At 39.2% G+C, this 21,540-nt stretch overlaps 1 protein-coding gene, 1 non-coding gene and 1 pseudogene across 4 annotated transcripts in view; 1 reads left to right on the forward strand and 2 right to left on the reverse strand.

Annotated features, from left to right (window-relative positions):
- The first annotated feature begins 573 nt into the window (after positions 1–573).
- On the forward strand, positions 574–680 carry LOC114007316 (U6 spliceosomal RNA). The gene has a single exon (XR_003548936.1). It is a non-coding gene; the product is annotated as a U6 spliceosomal RNA (small nuclear RNA).
- A 3,437-nt stretch (positions 681–4,117) lies between these two features.
- Positions 4,118–21,540, reverse strand: part of BRDT (bromodomain testis associated) — a 52,657-nt gene continuing 35,234 nt past the window's right edge. For all 3 annotated transcript variants that reach the window (XM_027770497.1, XM_006140156.1, XM_027770487.1), the window contains exons 15-18: positions 17,780–17,880; positions 10,432–10,637; positions 9,204–9,384; positions 4,118–4,336 (exon numbers count right to left, since the gene is read on the reverse strand). In XM_027770497.1, the coding sequence (XP_027626298.1) occupies positions 4,268–4,336; positions 9,204–9,384; positions 10,432–10,637; positions 17,780–17,880 (557 nt within the window). In that variant the 3' untranslated portion in view covers positions 4,118–4,267. The remainder of the gene's footprint in view (positions 4,337–9,203; positions 9,385–10,431; positions 10,638–17,779; positions 17,881–21,540) is intronic.
- LOC102491348 (protein SGT1 homolog pseudogene) lies at positions 12,409–13,424 on the reverse strand (annotated as a pseudogene).

The raw sequence follows: 21,540 nt of genomic DNA on the forward strand, positions 1-21,540 counted from the left end.
TGTTACCCTAGTGACAAAGCAGCAACCAGCAGATGTTGGTTGGAGGTGTGAATAGAGTGGAGATATAAAACAGCGGACTGCCCAGGGAAAGTGAATGAGCCATGGGAACTTAGTAAAACGCCTTGGCAGCATTAAGACTCATTTGTGTTTATGCTCACAAATTTCCAGGGAGACTGGTTATCATGGTCATGCATCTTTCTCTAACCACATTCAGCTTCATGGATGCAGAGCAGGAAGTCAGATTTAATAAGGATTTGAGTTTGTCAAGCAATACAAGAAACAAGGAGTGAGTTGTGAGAGTATGCAAGAGAGTGATTATAGTAATTTACCGCAAACTTAGAATAAGCAGAGGTGAGGTGATGAAGAGTAGAAACACACGCAAAGGACTGTGGGTCCTGGACAAGTCTAAGGATTGTCAGTCAAGGGTCTACAAAGAGTAAGCTAGAAAAAAAGAGGAAAGCATGAGAGGATAAGATGCTAGAAACTGAGACTGAAGAAGGGTTTTTGTTACTGGTAATGACAAAGGCGTGAATGCTGAGGCTGACACTGCTAATCAAGATTACTAGCAGAGGGGTGCTCGCTTCGGCAGCACATATACTAAAATTGGAACGATACAGAGAAGATTAGCATGGCCCCTGTGCAAGGATAACACGCAAATTCGTGAAGCGTTCCATATTTTTTAACCCGATTAAAAGATGGGAAAGTGAGCTGAACAAAAGTCTCTCTAAGGAAGACATACGAACAGCCAAAAAGCATATGAGGAAATGCTCAACATCCCTCATCATAAGGGAAATGCAGATAAAAACCACAATGAGATACCACCTAACCCCTGTCAGAATGGCAAAGATTAAGAATATAAAAAGTGATAAATGTTGGCGGGGATGTGGTGAAAAGGGAACCCTCCTACACTGTTGGTGGGGATGTAAACTAGTTCAACCACTGTGGAGAACAATATGGAGGTTCCTCAAAGATCTACAAATAGAACTACCATTTGATCCAGCAATCCCACTTCTGGGTATTTACCCAAAAGACAGGAGAACGCTCAGTCAGAAAAGTGCTTGCACATCCATGTTTATTGCAGCATTATTCACAATTGCCAAGACATGGAACCAACCTAAATGTCCACAAACTGATGAATGGATTGGAAAAGTGTGGTATATATACTCTATGGAATACTACTCAGCCATAAAAAATAACAAGACCCTGGAATTTGATAGAAAATGGTCAGATATGGAGGATCTATTGCTGAGTGAAGTAAGCCAGGCTATGAAAGAAAGATATTGTATGTATCCACTCAATATATACCGACTATCCGCACTCTATAATAGAGAGCAAAAATTCGGAGGACATAAACACAGTGAAGGTACTCAATGAGAATAGGACAGTGTGGAATGGGGTAAGTGAAGAGAAGAGGATAGAGAAAGATAGCAAGTGAACAATAGAGAGACAGGACATTAGTGAGAAACAGATAGAGCTTATTAACTGTTGATGAGGACATGTATGGTATTCTCAACTGGATTGGTCTGAGAAGTATTTCATGATGGGCAAAGTATTTTTACAAGCAAAACGAGAAATAGCAATTGACTGTTTTATAAAAATAATTAGAATAATAAAAATAATGATTGGGGAAAACAGAAAAGATATGGAATGTTGAAGTGGGGAGATTAATGTCTCTGTACTGACTGACGTGCATGGCATTCCCTTTTGAAAAAACAATGTAATACAATGTAAAGTTATATGTAATCCAATGTAATATAAAGAAGATTATAATGATAATAAAAATAAAAATTAAAAAAAAAAAAAAAAGATTACTAGCAGAGGGCAAGGACCAGCAAGTGTCAATTGGGGAGTGACAGTGAGACAACGACTAAAATCTGGGAATAAAAGGAGGGAACCTGAGATGATAAATGACTATGGGTAGTGTGTGATGATCATGAAAAATTTAAAGTTGAGGGTTTTTAGGGAGGAGGGAAGGAAAGTGTTCTCCAAATGGCACTAGAAAGGTTAAGAAAACCTGCAAGAGACCCAGTACTAAATGAGAGGCTGCAGGGGAGAGCCAGGGTTCAGCTAGAACAGTGGATCTCAAACTTTGGTGTGCATAGCAACCACCTGGAGAAACTGATCAACTATAGATTGTTGACCTGTGCCCAGAGTCTCTGATTTAATAAGCCTGAAGTCTGATAGTCTGCATTTCTAAAGTTTCCAGATGCTGCTGATATAGCTGGTCCAGGGATCACACTTCCAGAACAACTCAGAACAAGAAGAAAAAAACAAAAAGGTTGACTATATCATCATGATGTCATTGTTGATGACTTAAGGACACTAGAAGATATAATAAGAAGGTTTTAGGAGTTGGAAAGGGGTGAGAGAGATGCAGCCATAGGAGTTGTCTTCACAAAATCAAGGTTTAGGTGAAGAAAGTTACAGGCAAAAAGTTTAGAGAAGCCAATCTTCTACTAAAAAATAATACATTTTTAAAAAGATCAGTTATAAGCCATTTCTTCCCTATGAGACTGACTTTAACTAACCTACTCAAAGTCAGTTGGGTATCTGCAATGTGCGAGGCTCCTAACAGACTAAGCATGGGATAATTGTCAAGTTGATTAAACTAAACATGGAAACATATTTCCTTATAATCTTTTGTTATGAAAAATAACAATACATATTGTTTGTGATATACATAGTGATGGTTTGGTTAAGAACAGATTTAACTGGGGACCAGCAGATGGCGAAATAGTTACATGCTGAACTCTCACATGGTCAACCAATGTTAAGAGTCCCAGACCCAGTGGCTTAAACTCATGTCAGGTGTGTGTGTGTGTGTGTGTGTGTGTGTGTGTGTGTGTGCACGTGCACGTGTCTGAGATCCTGAGAGAAAGGATTGTGGTGTGACCGTCCCCCTGGGGGGTGATTTCTTGCTCTCTGTCTGACTGCCTTGCCGGCAAACATAAGCACCCTATAGCAAAAATCTCTCTTAAAAAAATTTTAAAAAAGATGGAACCAGCAGTTAGTGTAATGGCTATGTTGCTGAACTCCCATGTAGTCGACCGTGGTTCAAGTTCCTGTCCCGGTGGCTTAAACTCATGCCATGTGCGTGTGTGTGCGTGCCCAAGATCCCAAGAGGAGAATGGAGAAGGGACTGCGGCATGGCCATCTCCCCAGGGGGTGATTTCTCGCTTTCTGTCATGTGCCCTATAGTAAAAACCTCTCCAAACAAACAAACAAACAAACAAATAAAAGAACAGATTTAACTGAATAGGAATAACTATCACTTTAATCCTGGCTGTTTCATAAAGGTAACACTACCATTTTAGTCATGGGTTAATCATGTTTTTAAATGGCTAACAGCTTAAAGATATTTCAAAGTTATCATATTAATTATAAAAATAAGTGAAGTCAAAAAACATTTCCTCTTTATAACACACACACACTTTGAATTTTTCTTAAAATGGTATCAGAGTATTGCCTTAATCATGTCATACATCAATAGTTTAAAAATCTAAAATACTTTAAAGCTGATACACATGATTTATACATAACTAAACTTCAAAATAACAGAACAAAAATATTTTACAAAATATTTAAATAAAAAGAATATAGTTAACTATTTAAATATGCATTGCTCTTATATATACACATTAAGAAATATCCCATAAGTTTCTACAGAAACTTACATACATAATTAATATTTACTGTTTTGCCTCATATTCAACATATTTAAAACCACAGGTAACATTTCCTTAAACTAAATGTCATAAAAATTTTTATTATAGAACCAATAATTTGGATTATAGAATCTTAGGTAACCAGACACTCAAGGAAACCAACTGTTATTTGTTGTAAGTTCTAAATATTTTTGAAGGCAGACAAACATTTGTTGTAAAAGTGAAGAACTCAACAGGAACTGCTTTTAATACTTTTATGGCATTTTTCATTTTTAAACAAATAAGGACTGTATCTTTTGGATTTTCATTGCTTAGTGCAGGGCCTATAATTCATAATGGGCAAATATTTATAGAATGAGTAAAATCTGGAAATTTCTTCCATTTTTAGGGATCCAAAAATTATAAATTTCTGTAAACTATGTCATTTAAAAAATGCACATATAGCTATTAAAACACAAGTGAAGATTGTTTAATCATTTTAGTGCAGTCAAAATACAATAGAAGATTGGTGTCTTGGTGACTGAAAGCAATCATTTTACTATATGCATTTTAATCTTGTATATGATTCATTTTAAGTTGACAGTTAATCTAAAAACTGAGTTTTAATCAAAGTTGTTTTCAAACATTGTCATAATGTCACTCTGAAGAGTCATATCAATGGTACCAGCCATCTGTAGAAAAGAGAAGAAAACTTCAATGTTACTTTAAAATGTCTTTGTTAGCATTATATAAAAATAATTAGACAAGACCTAGGAATAAAGCATATAAAATGCAAATGCATTTTTATATAATTTTGTATTTCTGATCAAATACTACCCATTTTTGTTAATATTTTGCCTAAGCAACATAAAAAATTAAAACCTACACGGATATTAATAATAAGTCTGACCTTTTTCTCCAAGTAAGAGAGGCCTTAGTATTGACAGCGTGGGTATTAGGTAAGAAGATGAACTGAGAACAGTTTTATTTATTTTTGTCACCAACATAGTGCTAGACAAACAAAAAATATTTTCTGAATGAACTAATATCTTTGCTATGTCAGAAAACTATAATGCATAAAGCTTTATGTTAAGGCTTTGGGCTTTTCATCATTCTGCCACTTACTGTGTAACCTAAGATAAATTATTTAACCAAGTGTCCTCCTGTATGAGTATTTATGATGATCAAATCAGACTACATATACCACACTCTGCACAATGCTTTATTAAATGCTAAAAGGTTATTACAATAAGCTGAAATAGAAATGGCTAAGAAAATAAATGTTTACTATATATTAAAGCTTCTTCTAAATGCCTTTGCTTCATAGGTTAGATAACCATTGCCATCCAAAAAAGACATCAAATATTAAAGTTCAAAGAATGTGTGTATGTTAATTTAATTAGGTCCTACAAAAGGGTTATTCTATCCCAAACCATAGAGATCTGGATTTTTCTACTTTTATTAGCTACTGATTATAGTCAAGCCAAAAAGATTTATTTTCTTCCCCAAGCCTGTTCTCAGCATAGTCTGTGGGGAACAAATTGATGTAACAGAGAAGTGTAGAACAGTTATAATTTTTAAGAATAAAATTACTGGGACCAGCAGTTAGCATAATGGGTATGTTGCTGAACTCCCATGTAACCGACTGTGGTTCAAGTCCCAGACCCAGTAGATTAAACTCACGCTGGGTGCGTGTGCTTGCCCAAGATCCTGAGAGGAGAATGGGGGAGAAGGGATCATGGCATGGCCATCCCCCCTGGGGGGTGATTTCTCGCTTTCTGTCTGTCTGTCTCTGTCTGTCTGGCGAGTGCACGCACCCTACCAAAAACCTCTTAAAAAACAAAAAACAAAAACAAAAACAAAAAATACAATTACTTTTGAATTATAAAGAAAATATGGAAATCCATGCAATGATCCAGAAAATTTTTTCTTTTTTTAAAACATTTTTAAAAGCCCTTCTTAAGATATAGTTTTCATACCATACAATTCATATTTAAAGTGTACAATTTGGGATCAGCAGATGGTGTAACTGTTACATTGCTGGACTTCTATGTAGCTGACCATGGTTTGATTCCTGGACCCAGCAGCTTAAAACTCATGCCAGGTGCGTGTGCATGCATGTCCAAAATCCGAGAGGAGAATGGAGGAAAAGGTGTGGGGAGGTGACACCTTGCTTTCTGTCTTTCTGTTTCTTTTTGTCTCTCTGGCAAATGTTTGTGTTCTATAACAAAGATTTCTTTAAAAAAATAAAGGGTACAATTCAATAGTTTTCAGTACAGTAATAGGTATGTGTAGTTATCACCATCATTGATTTTAGAAGCTTTTTATCACCTCAAGAAAGAAAACCCTACCTACCCTCTAGCTATCACCAATCCTATTAATCTGTTTTTTCTTTTTTTTCCAATCTGAAAATAATTTATTGATAGTTCAGGTCTTGTTCTAAAAAAAATACTGTAACCTGAAGCAACAGAAATAGATTGTAAACTCCTGAGCAATAGTAACCAATACTAATCTGTTTCCCCCACCCCAAGACCCTCAGTACAAATTGAGTGGGAATACACAATGTGCATCTTTCAAAATCTGGCTCACTTTTCTCAACAGTAAGTCTTTAAAGAATTTTTTAAAATCAATAAATAGCCACAGACCAGGGCTGTAGGTGAAAGAACCAATTTGCAACCAGTTGGTTGGCTTCCAGGATGAGACAGGCATTCTCACTGGCTATGTGGAAAAGATTTGTAATTATGACTTACCAAAAGGATATTAAAAAGGTATGTCTGACTCTCATAAACTACAAAATAATTCTTACAATTTTTCTTAAAGACAAAAGATACTTTTTTGCCTTATTTCTTTTAAAAATAATTATTTAATTTAATTTATTTATTATCAGTATTACTATTTAAATTTGACCAGAGAGAGAAAGCAAGCCACCAGGTCTGGGACCTGAACTGCAGTTGGCCATGTAAGAACCCACTGATTTACCACAATTCCACCTGCCAGCCCCTTTCCTTATTTCTTTTATGATAATGAAAGACTGACAGAGAAACAGAGACAGGTAGAGACAGACAGACATAAAAGCAATCCCAACAGGGTCTCTTGCCATGTTTTCCCATCCAGCCAGCACTATGGGCACATACACTTGGTGTGTTTCAGGTCAACCAGGAAATTGAACCCATGATTTTCCATGTAGATCCAGCATTACTTGAGTAGCACAGTACAGCTTGGCTACCATGCTGGCCCAAAAGCACACTTCTTAAATCCTAATCCAGGCTACTTTCCTAATGCCCAGCATTAGCCAGTCCCAGAAGACAAGCATGTGCATGCCCAGTGTACTCAGAGATGTCTCCGGATGCAAACCCAGAACCTTCCCAGATGGGTCAGCCTCACTGCTGCGCCATCATCTGGACCAATGGTCAAGTATTAATACAATTTTACTGAAGAGTCCTAAAAACAATAAAGAAGTATACAATATTTAAAAAGTATAAATTTAGGGGCCAGCAGGTGGTGTGGTAGCTAGGGGCACTGGACTCCCACATGGCCAACCACAGTTCAAGTCCTGGTCCTGGAAGCTTGCTTTCTCACTCTTTCTCTTTCTCTCTGTCCCTCTCTGATCAAATTAAAAAATAAGTAAATAAAGTAAAATAATTATTTTAAAAAGTATAGATTTAAATTAATTACAATTAAAGTTTAAATTTTAGTTCCTTAGTTGCATTAGCCACATTTCAAGTACTGCATGGCCATATGTGGCTGGTTGTTACTCTGTTTGACTTTGCAGACAAAGAACATTTCTTTTTTCAAAAAAATTATTTATAATAGAGGGTGTGCATGCAAAGCACAAGAAACATGAAGAAAAAAAGTTGAAATACAGTGATAAATAAAAATTTTAAAGCAACAAGAGGAGGGCCAGGTGGAAAAGCAGTGGTAATATAACTGGCCACACATGGGAAAAGGTCCTGTGTTCGTGTTGCAGGACCTCCCTGAGCATGCCTGGCATGCACACGTGCATACCTGTGATCCAGATTGGCTAAGACTGAGAAACAAATGTGAAAATATCAGACTTCTCACTGGAAATATTGCAAGGGCACAGTGAAGAAAATATTTTTAATATATTAATTTATTTTCATTAATTTAATATAATACTTACAGAAAGCAAGTATGCACATATATTAGAGGAGAGAGAGAGACAGCATAGCACCATCCCTGAGGGAGCTGGTAATACTGTGATCCTTTCTTTCTCCAAATCTCCACTCCATCAGGATTCTGGGCACATGTGTGCATACTTGGTGTTTTGTTTTTAATCACCAGCTGGCATATATGCCTGCCAGAGAGACAGACGGAGAAACAGAGAAAGAGGGAGAAAGCACCACCCCATGGAGTATGCTTATGCCACAATTCCTTTTCCTCCATTTCTCCATCTTGTTGGGATTTGGGGGATGCACACACATGCTTGTAGCATGTTTTTTAAGCCACCAGGACCAGGACTCAAACCTTGGTCAACCATGTGGAATCTGATCTCCTCTGTATAGCACTTAATCTCTGCAGTACAGGGCTGACCCATAGAGTATCTTTAAAGCACTACACTGCAAGAAAAAGTTTTACTATCTAGGATTATATCTCCACCAAAAATGTCTTTCAAAAAATGAGGGCTGGTCCCACAGCACAATTAAGCATAGTATGTAGGGAGTCAAATCCCACATGGCTGACCATAGTGTGAACCTTGGCTCTGGCAGCTTGAAAAACAGCTCAGGCCCATATGCATGAGTGCCTCAAATTCTGATAGGATAGAGAAATGGAGGCAAAAGGATTGTGGCATGACTGCATTCTACTGAGGGAGCTTTCTCTTTCTCTCTCTCTCTCTCAATCTGACCTGTGCACATGACCTTTGGCAATTTAAAAAATTAAGATGAATTGAAAATAAATCTACATAAAAACCTGTACACAAATGATTATAGAAGTTTTATTCACAATTGTCATTACTTAGAGGCAACCAAGATGTTCCTTAATAGGTGAATGGATGACTTAACTGTGGTACATATATACAATCTTGTTCAGCACTAAAAAGAAATGAGCTATACAAGAGACAAAATACAGAATCAAGCCTAGTTGGCCCAGTCTGTAGAGTACTGGATTGTAATGCTGGAGGCCACATGACTGACCACAGGTTCGTATACTATGGTTGGCCTGAGAATACTCAGACATGTGTATGTGCATTTTGTCAAACCACCCTGCACATATCTTTGAAAATATAAAAGACAGTGCTCTGTTAGATCTTTCCTTTGTTAGATTTAGTGAACTAAAATCTACTTACTTGGGTCAGCCCTATAGCTTAGTGGTTAAGGGAGCTGGATCCCACATGACCAACCAAGCAGTTAGAACCCTGGACCCAGCAGCTTGAAAAACACACCATGTGCGTGTGCAAGCATGCCCGAATTCCAACCGAGTGGAGAAATGGAGAAGGCACTTTGATGTGATCATGTCTCATTGGAAATGAATTTTTTTCTTTTTCTCTCACTTTCTGTTGTGAGCTCACAGGCTCTTCAGGGGGGAAAAAAATCCACTTACTGCTTCTCTTCTCCTCCGCTCCTGCTCTTTCTCCTTTGCCAAATTACGGCCTTTGAGAAGCCAGAGTTTGCACTGATCCTGAGCTTCCAATGACTGCTGGTGCTCTTTCTGCTCTTCTCCTTGGCACTTGTTTTGTGTTTTATTTGTAAAAGATTCTAGAACCAATCCATTTCCAAGGTCCCTTAAGAAACAGTATAGCACAAAGTAGGTTTCAAGTCCCTTAAAAGTTTTTATTACAAAGGTGCATTATTAAATGACAAATATAAAGGTATGTGATAGGCAGATACTTACTTTCACATATTATGACATTTCTAAGTTTTTCTTTTAATGTGCAAAGTTTTACAAAAGGTTATCTATATTGGGACCAGCAGTTAGTATAATGGCTGTGCTGCTGAACTCCCATGTAGCTGACCATGGTTCGAGTCCCAGACTCGGTGGCTTAAACTCACGCCGGGCACGTGTGAGTGCGTGCCCAAAATCCCGAAAGGAGAATGGAGGAGGAGGGATTGCGGCATAACCATACCCCTCTAGAGGGTGATTTCTTGCTTTCTGTCTCTCTGTCTCTCTCTTTCATTCTGGCGAGCGCACATGCCCTATAGCAAAAACCTCTCAAAAAAAAAATAAAAAAGTTATCTATATTAACAGCAAAGTTTTTTCTTTTTCTTTTTCTTTTCTTTTTTTTTTTTTTTTGAGAGGCTTTTCACTATAGGGCGCTCGCCAGACAGACGGAGAGAGAGAGACTGAGAGACAGAAAGCGAGAAATCACCCCCCCCGAGGGGATGGCCACGCTGCAATCCCTTCTCCTCCATCCTCCTCTCGGGATCTTGGGCACACACGCACACGCGCCTGGTGTGGGTTTTAAGCCACTAGGTCTGGAACGTGAACCGCGGTCGACTATGTGGGAGTCCAGCGACATAGCCATTACGCTAACTGCTTGTTCCCAACAGCAAAGGTTTTAGAAAACTGTGACCATTCTCTTCTTGTATATAGAATTTAAAAAATACATTTTGTGAATATATTTATAACTTAATATTAGTGTCTAATTTATTTCAGTGTTCAAATAGATTATATTACTTCTTAGAAAAATATTAAAAATGTACTTTTTGTAATCACAATTTACTTTGTGTTTTACTAAATAGCTGAATCATATAGTCACTTGACAAATAAGAAAATTTATTTAAATATACTTCTCTATGTCCCATGGCCTTTATTACAGTAAGTTACAGACCTCTGATTTTCTTGAGATGTTTTTGGTTCCTTTGTATTTGTTTCCGGATGTTTCCTCATTAGTTCCTGTGTTCGAGCTTTTACCTCCTTTTCTATTGCTGCTTTTCTAAACTGGTTGAAGAGCTCATCTGAGGATTTCATTACCCCCGATGTTTTCACTGGTTTGCCTAAACTTTTCCAAGATTCAGCATTTTTAATCTTTATATCCTAAAACAAACATTTGATTCAGTCTAAGTCTACAAATGTCAATCAGATTTTAGAAGAAAGATAGTATCTTTAATACAGTAGTAGACCACATAAAGATTCCAAAGATTCCAAAGAAAGCTAAATGTTAACTCAAGTTAGAAAAATAACATAACAATGACCTAAACTCAATTATTAACCTGAAACCAAATTGAAGTAGCATCCTCACAGATTATTTCAACTTAATTTAAGACATATATTTTAACTGTGTTATAATTTGTAGGGAGTGTAAAAATATTGATAAACCACTCATTATAAATAAGACACTTATGATCCTCTAGGGAAAATAAAGAAAATATACAAATGATTAATAAGAGAGAAAGTAGGATTATGCCTTAAGAACAGCACAGTATTGGGGCTGGTCCCGTGGCCCAGTAGTCAATGAAGCTGGGTCTCACATGGCTAATTATGTAGTTCAAATCCTGGCCCTGGCAGCTTGAAAAACAATGCAGGGTACATGTGCATCCCAAATCCCAACAGGATGAGAATGGAAAGGAAATTACAATGTGATCACACCCCATTAAAGGGTATTTTCTCTTTCTGCCTCTTTCTGTCTGTGGTGAATGCACATATCTTTTGGGGGGAAAAAGAAAGGTTTATTGAAAACTCTCTGGCATAGCTTTTTCTTTTTTGTGCTAAGAAGAAAAAACTAATGGAGTGAGTACTGTTCTTAAAAAAGATATGCCAAGGTGGAGATCAATGCTGTCTAGTTGAAACATGTAATTTAACATTTTCTAGTAGCCACATTCAGAAACAGTTGATCTGTAATTATATTTCATAAAATTTATGGATAAAAAGTATTTTCATTAACCAACCTGTTCTAAACATACTTAAGCTTTCCAATAACTGAATCATGTCAGTTTTAAATTTTAAACTGATTTTAAAGTAACATTTATGACTTAGTACCTCATTTGTTCTAAACACTTTTCAAAGACTCAGTAGCCTTATGTGACTAGGGATCATGTTGGACACCGCAGATCCAGATGGCTCTAAGGCAACCTGCCTATCTCTAGTAGGGAAAAGATTATGATGCAAACCTAAACAACCTCTGCTGAAAACAACTGTTCAATCTTGAGGACAACTGAAGCCCCCAGATCTAGCCAGGAGCCAGGACAAGCGAATCACCATCCTCTATGTCTGAGTTCTGAGTGGCCCCTTTCAGGGATTAGGACCACTGAAGCACCCAGATCTAGACAAGAGTACAAGAAACAACCAAGAGAATGGCCAGCCTAATGGTAGGGACACGTCCAGAGTTGAATGTTAATTTCCAGAGTTTAAATGGAAACATCAGACCACAGTGACTGCAAATTCAACAAAAGAGAGATTAATTACATGAGATTGAATTTGTGAAATAGAATTTTATGACTTTTGACTGAAACATTACTGATTTTCTTCTATGCTTTGTTTTCTAGATTTAAGGATTTTTGTCTTCTCTTGAACTGTTTTTTTTGGAGAGGTTTTCGCTATAGGGCATGTGCGCTCGCCAGACAGAGAGAGATAAAGAGACAGAAAGCGAGAAATCACCGCCCAGGGGGGATGGTCACACCGCAATCCTTTCTCTTCCATTCTCCTCTCGGGATCTTGGGCACCCACGCACACGTGCCCGGCGTGAGTTTTAAGCCACCGGGTCCGGGACGCGAACCGTGGTCAACTACGTGGGAGTCCAGTGACATAACCATTACGCTAATTGCTGGTTCCCGCAAACTGTTTTTTTTTTTATAGAAAATTAATTTATTCAATATTTTTTCCATTTCATATCATCAGGAGGATTGATTTCAACTTTCCATTTACCTACATCAGACCAATTGGTACTCAAAACTGTACCACTAGACTCCATAAATGATTTGTTCATGGCACGCTTCACTTCGTCAGAACCATCTGAATAGATCTGCTAAAATAATCTGTTTAAAGCTACATCTCCCTCCAACTTTTCATTCTTTTCTTCTTCTTTGATCTCATCAACCAATTTATCCCAATTTCTTGTATAGTGAGAAGATGATGGATATAGGTTCTTTCCATCTGCGATGAGCTGTTTAAGCTTAGGCACATCTCCTTGCCCTTCTAGTTTTTCTCATCTCACAGCCTCTGTTTTTTTCATTTTAACTTCAATCTTTGTTGAAAGCACTTTAAATATGCTCTGTACTGGTATTATAGGATAAAGAAGTCTCAATTTCAAATTGTAATCTTCTCCAGAAGGAAGGTCGACCGAAGCAGACAACTCTTTTTCTGAAAATTCCACATTCACATCATTCTTCTGAACGTTCTTGATCATAAGTGTAATGATTACTTGGGATTCTGTTTGATACCAGTCATACTTGAGTTTTGACTGGTAAGTCTGCTGGGATGCAGAATGATTCACCTCAGATTCTGATCCATTCTGAGCATCTTGACACCTCTTAATCCAGACAACGAAATCTGCATCTACACTAATTTCTGTCCTTCTTTAAAAGTTTCTAGAGCAGCAGCATAGTTTTTTTCATGGTATTCACATATCCCTTTTCTCAGCATAACAGTGGAATTATTTGGAGTGAGTTCAAGAGACTTCTTTGCATGGGCAATAGCATCACGGTAATTCCCAAGAAGAATGTGATAACAAGCTCTTTGACAATAATATTGCACATCACCTGATTTCTGTTCCAAAGCCTTAGTCAGCTCCTCTAACGCCGCCTGGGGGTCCGCTTCCATCAGAGCATCTGAGAAGCTCTGGAAAAACCTCTGGGCTGGTGCAGGTCCTGCTGCAGCGGCCGCCATCCCTAAGAGTCACTGGCCCCCGGAGTTGTTACTACTGCTGTTATTACGGCCACCGCCGCTCAAAGGGGAAGCTTCCTTGAACTGTTGATAGCTTCATCTACCTACTTTTTAAAATGAATCCTAACTTTTCTCCTGGCTTTAAGTCTTAAGCAAATTTCTCTTAACATTTCTTGACTTTGATCTATTAAAACTAAAACTGTTTTTCTTGAAATTAAAAAATGCATTTAAAAATACCTATTAATACCTATTTTAATGACTGCAGTAAGCTATATAGCCCCAGCGAGGTTCTACTTTATAATATGTTCACTTTACTCACTGAGGTTTACGCCTAAAGTTAGATAAGTGTTCATATATCAGCTGTGCATGCTACTGAAAGCACCCTCCATTAGGGCATGCTCATGACCCAATCCTTTTTCCTCCTTTTTACCTTCTCATCAGGATTTTAGGCGTGCAAACACATGTGCCTGGGGTGAGTTTTTAAATCACCAGGTCCAAGACTTGAACTGTAGTAGATTAATGGGAGTTCAGCAATGTAACCATTATGCCATCTGCTGGTCCATATATGAACTTTTTTTTTAAGAGGTTTTGCTATAGGGCATGTGCACTTGCTAGAAAGACAGAGACAGACAGAGGGACAGGAAGTAAGAAATCACCCCCTGGGGGAATGGCCACACCATAATCCCTTCTCCTCCATTCTCCTCTCAGGATCTTGGGCATGGGCATGCACTCACATGTGCCTGGTGTGAGTTTAAGCCACCGGCTCCGGGACTCGAACCACGGTCGACTACATGGGAGTCCAGCGACATAGCCATTACGCTAACCTCTGGTCCCGTATATAAACTATTTTTATTTTCTTTCTTTCATGGGAAATAGAAAGAGACAGAGGCACCCTGACAAGATTTAGTCATGCCGCAGTCCCTTTTCCCCCAGTCCTCCACTCATCAGGATCTTGGGAGCACATGCCTGGGGTGTTTCAAGCTGACTTGCATTGCAGACCCACAGTTGGTCAGTTGGTCATGTGGCCTTCAGCACCGCAGATCAGCACACTACCACCAGTGCAGCTGGGGCCTCTATGAACTTTTGAAGACGTCTTGTATGCTTGATGTTTGTCTGCTTATTTTTACTGTAATCTCTTTGCCCTTGAAAAAGTTATTATTTTGAACTTTGTTTTGGGCCAGTCAAAATTACAAAATTTCATTAAACTGCAAGCATAACTATTATAGTACATGGTGAGCCAAATGTTTAATTAAAGAAATTCTGTAGCACTACTCTTTTTATCCTAAAGGAGAGAGATGACACTTTGTTAAGTAAAACTAAAAATAATAAAATAAGACATTAAAATTGGTTGTTAGAGAAAGCACTTTTTAAATGGTCCTTATCCATACTTATCAATAGCAAAGCACCCACGAGTGGGGTGGGGAAAGAACGCTGCTCACAGGATTTGGATTTTTTGGTTTGTTTTACATAGGCGAAAATTTGGCTGAGAGATCCAAACTCTCAGGCAAGTTAGGGCTTATGGTATTTCTTGTCCCACCTCCACACTCAATTTTAAATCCCATCAAGATTATGATGAAAAAATAACATTACTTTTACCTTCTGCACAGGAGCTTGACATTCAGATCCTAACACAATAGTGTCATTATCACCAGACGGATGCATCATAGTAAGGCCATTCAAGAGCTGTTCAGAGTTACCTAGGTGCATACATGTACACACTTTTAGAACAGTATAATAAAAATATTTCACCTGACTTATCCAGAATATAATCTATTTTTAGGTCAGATACCATGAAAACCAAGTGCCTACTTTTTTTATGTATCTTAACTTTGGGTATACTTAGTTGGGGACCTGTTACATTGTAAAATGAACATTTTCCTTAAGAGTTCTCGCTTGTTTCCTTTTTGTTATTGGGTTTAAATGTGTTTTCATCAGCGTATGAAGTAGAGTTAACACTGTGGCTTACTCATCAAAATCTGTTTTATCTGCCCTCATGCTATAGCAGCTTTCTATTTGTAAACTGATCATGGGTTCCAGAGGGCAGTCTTAAGAGTAAATAAGTATCATGGTAAGGCTGATCCCCCTCCAGTAACTCGCTTAGGAAGAGCAGGCCAAAGTCGGTGCAAGGCTTCCAGGGACAATGCTGCCTGGGTGATCAACTTGAGAACAAATGAAACATAGAGTAAAGGAACTAAAACAGGCACCCATAATAGCTACAGTAGCTAGTGAGGGAACAGGGGTAAGAAATGCAGGAAGTTTGACTCTCTTGGGCCAGCCAGTAGTGTGGTGGTTGAGGCAACTGGGTCCTGTGCAGCCAGCTGCTTGGTTTGAGTCCTGGACCCAGAGTGTGGCATGCATGCCCAAAATCTCTAAAGAAGAGACTACAGTGCGGCCATGTCTATGGGTGCTTCCTCATTTTCCTTTTCTTACTCTGTCTCTCTTGGGTGAGTGCATGTGTCCTTTAGCAAATCAAAGGGAAAATGGCTGCCAGAAGGCACACTGAAGAGAGAGAAAGCACCCCACTCTCCCAATGGAGCACGGTCAAGCCACAGTCCTTGTCCCCACTATTTCTCCACCCGGTCAGGATTTGGGGCACACGTGCACATGCACCTGGCATATTTTTAAAGCCTCTGGGGCTGGGATTCACACTGTGGTCAGCCATGTGGGATTTGGCTTTCCATGATCAGGGCTTAACCCACTGCATTACAGGGCTGGGTCAACCTTGTTATTTCTTAAGTTTTCAAAACATATTTCATTTATTATTATGGGTGAAGATAACGGCCCCCGGAGTTGTTACTACTGCTGTTATTACGGCCACCGCCGCTCAAAGGGGAAGCTTCCTTGAACTGTTGATAGCTTCATCTACCTACTTTTTAAAATGAATCCTAACTTTTCTCCTGGCTTTAAGTCTTAAGCAAATTTCTCTTAACATTTCTTGACTTTGATCTATTAAAACTAAAACTGTTTTTCTTGAAATTAAAAAATGCATTTAAAAATACCTATTAATACCTATTTTAATGACTGCAGTAAGCTATATAGCCCCAGCGAGGTTCTACTTTATAATATGTTCACTTTACTCACTGAGGTTTACGCCTAAAGTTAGATAAGTGTTCATATATCAGCTGTGCATGCTACTGAAAGCACCCTCCATTAGGGCATGCTCATGACCCAATCCTTTTTCCTCCTTTTTACCTTCTCATCAGGATTTTAGGCGTGCAAACACATGTGCCTGGGGTGAGTTTTTAAATCACCAGGTCCAAGACTTGAACTGTAGTAGATTAATGGGAGTTCAGCAATGTAACCATTATGCCATCTGCTGGTCCATATATGAACTTTTTTTTTAAGAGGTTTTGCTATAGGGCATGTGCACTTGCTAGAAAGACAGAGACAGACAGAGGGACAGGAAGTAAGAAATCACCCCCTGGGGGAATGGCCACACCATAATCCCTTCTCCTCCATTCTCCTCTCAGGATCTTGGGCATGGGCATGCACTCACATGTGCCTGGTGTGAGTTTAAGCCACCGGCTCCGGGACTCGAACCACGGTCGACTACATGGGAGTCCAGCGACATAGCCATTACGCTAACCTCTGGTCCCGTATATAAACTATTTTTATTTTCTTTCTTTCATGGGAAATAGAAAGAGACAGAGGCACCCTGACAAGATTTAGTCATGCCGCAGTCCCTTTTCCCCCAGTCCTCCACTCATCAGGATCTTGGGAGCACATGCCTGGGGTGTTTCAAGCTGACTTGCATTGCAGACCCACAGTTGGTCAGTTGGTCATGTGGCCTTCAGCACCGCAGATCAGCACACTACCACCAGTGCAGCTGGGGCCTCTATGAACTTTTGAAGACGTCTTGTATGCTTGATGTTTGTCTGCTTATTTTTACTGTAATCTCTTTGCCCTTGAAAAAGTTATTATTTTGAACTTTGTTTTGGGCCAGTCAAAATTACAAAATTTCATTAAACTGCAAGCATAACTATTATAGTACATGGTGAGCCAAATGTTTAATTAAAGAAATTCTGTAGCACTACTCTTTTTATCCTAAAGGAGAGAGATGACACTTTGTTAAGTAAAACTAAAAATAATAAAATAAGACATTAAAATTGGTTGTTAGAGAAAGCACTTTTTAAATGGTCCTTATCCATACTTATCAATAGCAAAGCACCCACGAGTGGGGTGGGGAAAGAACGCTGCTCACAGGATTTGGATTTTTTGGTTTGTTTTACATAGGCGAAAATTTGGCTGAGAGATCCAAACTCTCAGGCAAGTTAGGGCTTATGGTATTTCTTGTCCCACCTCCACACTCAATTTTAAATCCCATCAAGATTATGATGAAAAAATAACATTACTTTTACCTTCTGCACAGGAGCTTGACATTCAGATCCTAACACAATAGTGTCATTATCACCAGACGGATGCATCATAGTAAGGCCATTCAAGAGCTGTTCAGAGTTACCTAGGTGCATACATGTACACACTTTTAGAACAGTATAATAAAAATATTTCACCTGACTTATCCAGAATATAATCTATTTTTAGGTCAGATACCATGAAAACCAAGTGCCTACTTTTTTTATGTATCTTAACTTTGGGTATACTTAGTTGGGGACCTGTTACATTGTAAAATGAACATTTTCCTTAAGAGTTCTCGCTTGTTTCCTTTTTGTTATTGGGTTTAAGTGTGTTTTCATCAGCGTATGAAGTAGAGTTAACACTGTGGCTTACTCATCAAAATCTGTTTTATCTGCCCTCATGCTATAGCAGCTTTCTATTTGTAAACTGATCATGGGTTCCAGAGGGCAGTCTTAAGAGTAAATAAGTATCATGGTAAGGCTGATCCCCCTCCAGTAACTCGCTTAGGAAGAGCAGGCCAAAGTCGGTGCAAGGCTTCCAGGGACAATGCTGCCTGGGTGATCAACTTGAGAACAAATGAAACATAGAGTAAAGGAACTAAAACAGGCACCCATAATAGCTACAGTAGCTAGTGAGGGAACAGGGGTAAGAAATGCAGGAAGTTTGACTCTCTTGGGCCAGCCAGTAGTGTGGTGGTTGAGGCAACTGGGTCCTGTGCAGCCAGCTGCTTGGTTTGAGTCCTGGACCCAGAGTGTGGCATGCATGCCCAAAATCTCTAAAGAAGAGACTACAGTGCGGCCATGTCTATGGGTGCTTCCTCATTTTCCTTTTCTTACTCTGTCTCTCTTGGGTGAGTGCATGTGTCCTTTAGCAAATCAAAGGGAAAATGGCTGCCAGAAGGCACACTGAAGAGAGAGAAAGCACCCCACTCTCCCAATGGAGCACGGTCAAGCCACAGTCCTTGTCCCCACTATTTCTCCACCCGGTCAGGATTTGGGGCACACGTGCACATGCACCTGGCATATTTTTAAAGCCTCTGGGGCTGGGATTCACACTGTGGTCAGCCATGTGGGATTTGGCTTTCCATGATCAGGGCTTAACCCACTGCATTACAGGGCTGGGTCAACCTTGTTATTTCTTAAGTTTTCAAAACATATTTCATTTATTATTATGGGTGAAGATAACTACAGAAAATAAAGTTTGAGCCCTATCATACGAGGCCTAAAAGACTGACCTATTTTTAAATTACTGTTTATGCATGTCAACAAGATTCCTTTATGTCAACAAGATTCTTTGTTTTTTTAAGAGAGATTTTTGCTATGTGGCACATGCACTTGCCAGAGAGACAGAAAATGAGAAATCATCCTCCAGGGAAGATGGCCTCACCACAGTCCCTTCTTCTCCATTCTCCTCTTGGGATTTTGGCATGGATGCACCAGTGTGAGTTTTAAGCCTCGGGGTCTGGGACTCAAACCATGGTCAACCATGTGAGAGTCTAGCAACATAATCATTATGCCACCTGTTGGTCCCACAAGACTCCTTTTTAGACAGAGTTTTTCTCTGTCACAACCTTCCTGCCACAGCCTCCTGAGAGACTGGGATTACAGGTATATGTCATTGCACTCAGCCTTTGGGTGGCACAGGAATCAAATCCAGGCCTCCCACATGGCGCCAGTCCACGGGGCACAGCATCTCTATGGTGTGTACCATTGCTAATGGGCCTTTTATCTGTGATTTTTAAAATCACTTGGAACTGTGTTTTCTGACCTTTGTAACCAAGAATATATGACACATAAAAATGTGTCATTTCTGTTTCTAATTTCTCTAGTCTTTATCTATGCTTCCTAACGAACGTCTAAAAGACAGAGGAGATAAATCAAAACTGAATTCCTGTCTTTGTTAAGTGACTCAAGCTCACAAAATCCTGGCCATTTAATACGAACTTACATTAAGCTTCTACTGCTCATCAATCACTTGACTGATTCTGGCTAAATTACACTGATTGAAGCTGAAGCTAAAAGAAGACAGCAAAGAATATCAGAAGATGAGGCATGAACACAGAAGGATGAGACGAAATACTGTCAAAGGTGCATGAGTGAAAGAATAAATTTCAAACCTGTATGTCCCTACATGGCTCAACGTATCTATATTTTCTCAGTTTAACAAAGAATAGAGGGCCAGTCCCATAGCTCTGCAGTTACACACCATGAATGGGGAGCCGGATCCCACATAAGTAGCCATGGTTTGAATCCAAGTCCATGTTGGCTTAAAAAACAGTCTATGTGTGTTGGACTAGCAAAGGAGTGGTGGTTAAGGTGCTGGATCCCACACAGCTAACTCTGCGGTTCTAGTCTTAGACCCGGTGGCCTGAAAAACACTCTGGGCAGGTGTGTGTGCCCAAAATCCCAAGAAGAGAAGGGACTGTAGCATGGCCACCCCTGCTCGGATGACATTTCACTTCCCTTATCTGTGTCTCTCTCGCTCTGAGACATGCATGTGCCCTCTGGCAAAACAAAACAAAACAAAGCAAGAATGAGAACAACAACAAAAACACCCACTAGATGTGTTAGATGTGTGTACATGGCCAAAATCCTGACAGGATGGAGAAATGGAGGAAAAAGGATTGCAGCATGACCACACCCCACTGGGGAGTGCTTTCTCTCTCTCAGGCAAGTAAACAGGACATTTGGCAACAAAGAAAAAAGTCCTTAAAAAATAGGAAAACAATGAGTAAAGCTGAAAATACAGAAGTACATTCCTTCTTTGTTTAGAGTCAGATATTATTTAGGAAGGAGAAAGAATATATATGGAAAGTGAAGTAAATTCTAAAATGCCCCCCAATTTGCTGACATTAAGCTAAGAAATAAAGGGAAAAATCCATGAATGGGGAGCCGGATCCCACATAAGTAGCCATGGTTTGAATCCAAGTCCATGTTGGCTTAAAAAACAGTCTATGTGTGTTGGACTAGCAAAGGAGTGGTGGTTAAGGTGCTGGATCCCACACAGCTAACTCTGCGGTTCTAGTCTTAGACCCGGTGGCCTGAAAAACACTCTGGGCAGGTGTGTGTGCCCAAAATCCCAAGAAGAGAAGGGACTGTAGCATGGCCACCCCTGCTCGGATGACATTTCACTTCCCTTATCTGTGTCTCTCTCGCTCTGAGACATGCATGTGCCCTCTGGCAAAACAAAACAAAACAAAGCAAGAATGAGAACAACAACAAAAACACCCACTAGATGTGTTAGATGTGTGTACATGGCCAAAATCCTGACAGGATGGAGAAATGGAGGAAAAAGGATTGCAGCATGACCACACCCCACTGGGGAGTGCTTTCTCTCTCTCAGGCAAGTAAACAGGACATTTGGCAACAAAGAAAAAAGTCCTTAAAAAATAGGAAAACAATGAGTAAAGCTGAAAATACAGAAGTACATTCCTTCTTTGTTTAGAGTCAGATATTATTTAGGAAGGAGAAAGAATATATATGGAAAGTGAAGTAAATTCTAAAATGCCCCCCAATTTGCTGACATTAAGCTAAGAAATAAAGGGAAAAATTGAATATCTGAGGATTGAAAAAGATTCCAGTTCCTACTTGGTGTGTTTGAATTGCCTTTGTAAAAGATATGTGGAAGAGTTTTATACACATGCCTGGGGCCTGGAAATATTTGAGTATGAAAAATGTGACTAGGGAACGGCCAATGGCACAATGGTTACATCACTGGATTCCTGTGCAGTCAACCACAGTTCATGTCCTGCACCCCACGACTT

Source organism: Tupaia chinensis, unplaced genomic scaffold, assembly GCF_000334495.1.
Source record: "Tupaia chinensis unplaced genomic scaffold, TupChi_1.0 Scaffold000023_1, whole genome shotgun sequence".
Taxonomy (NCBI): domain Eukaryota; kingdom Metazoa; phylum Chordata; class Mammalia; order Scandentia; family Tupaiidae; genus Tupaia; species Tupaia belangeri.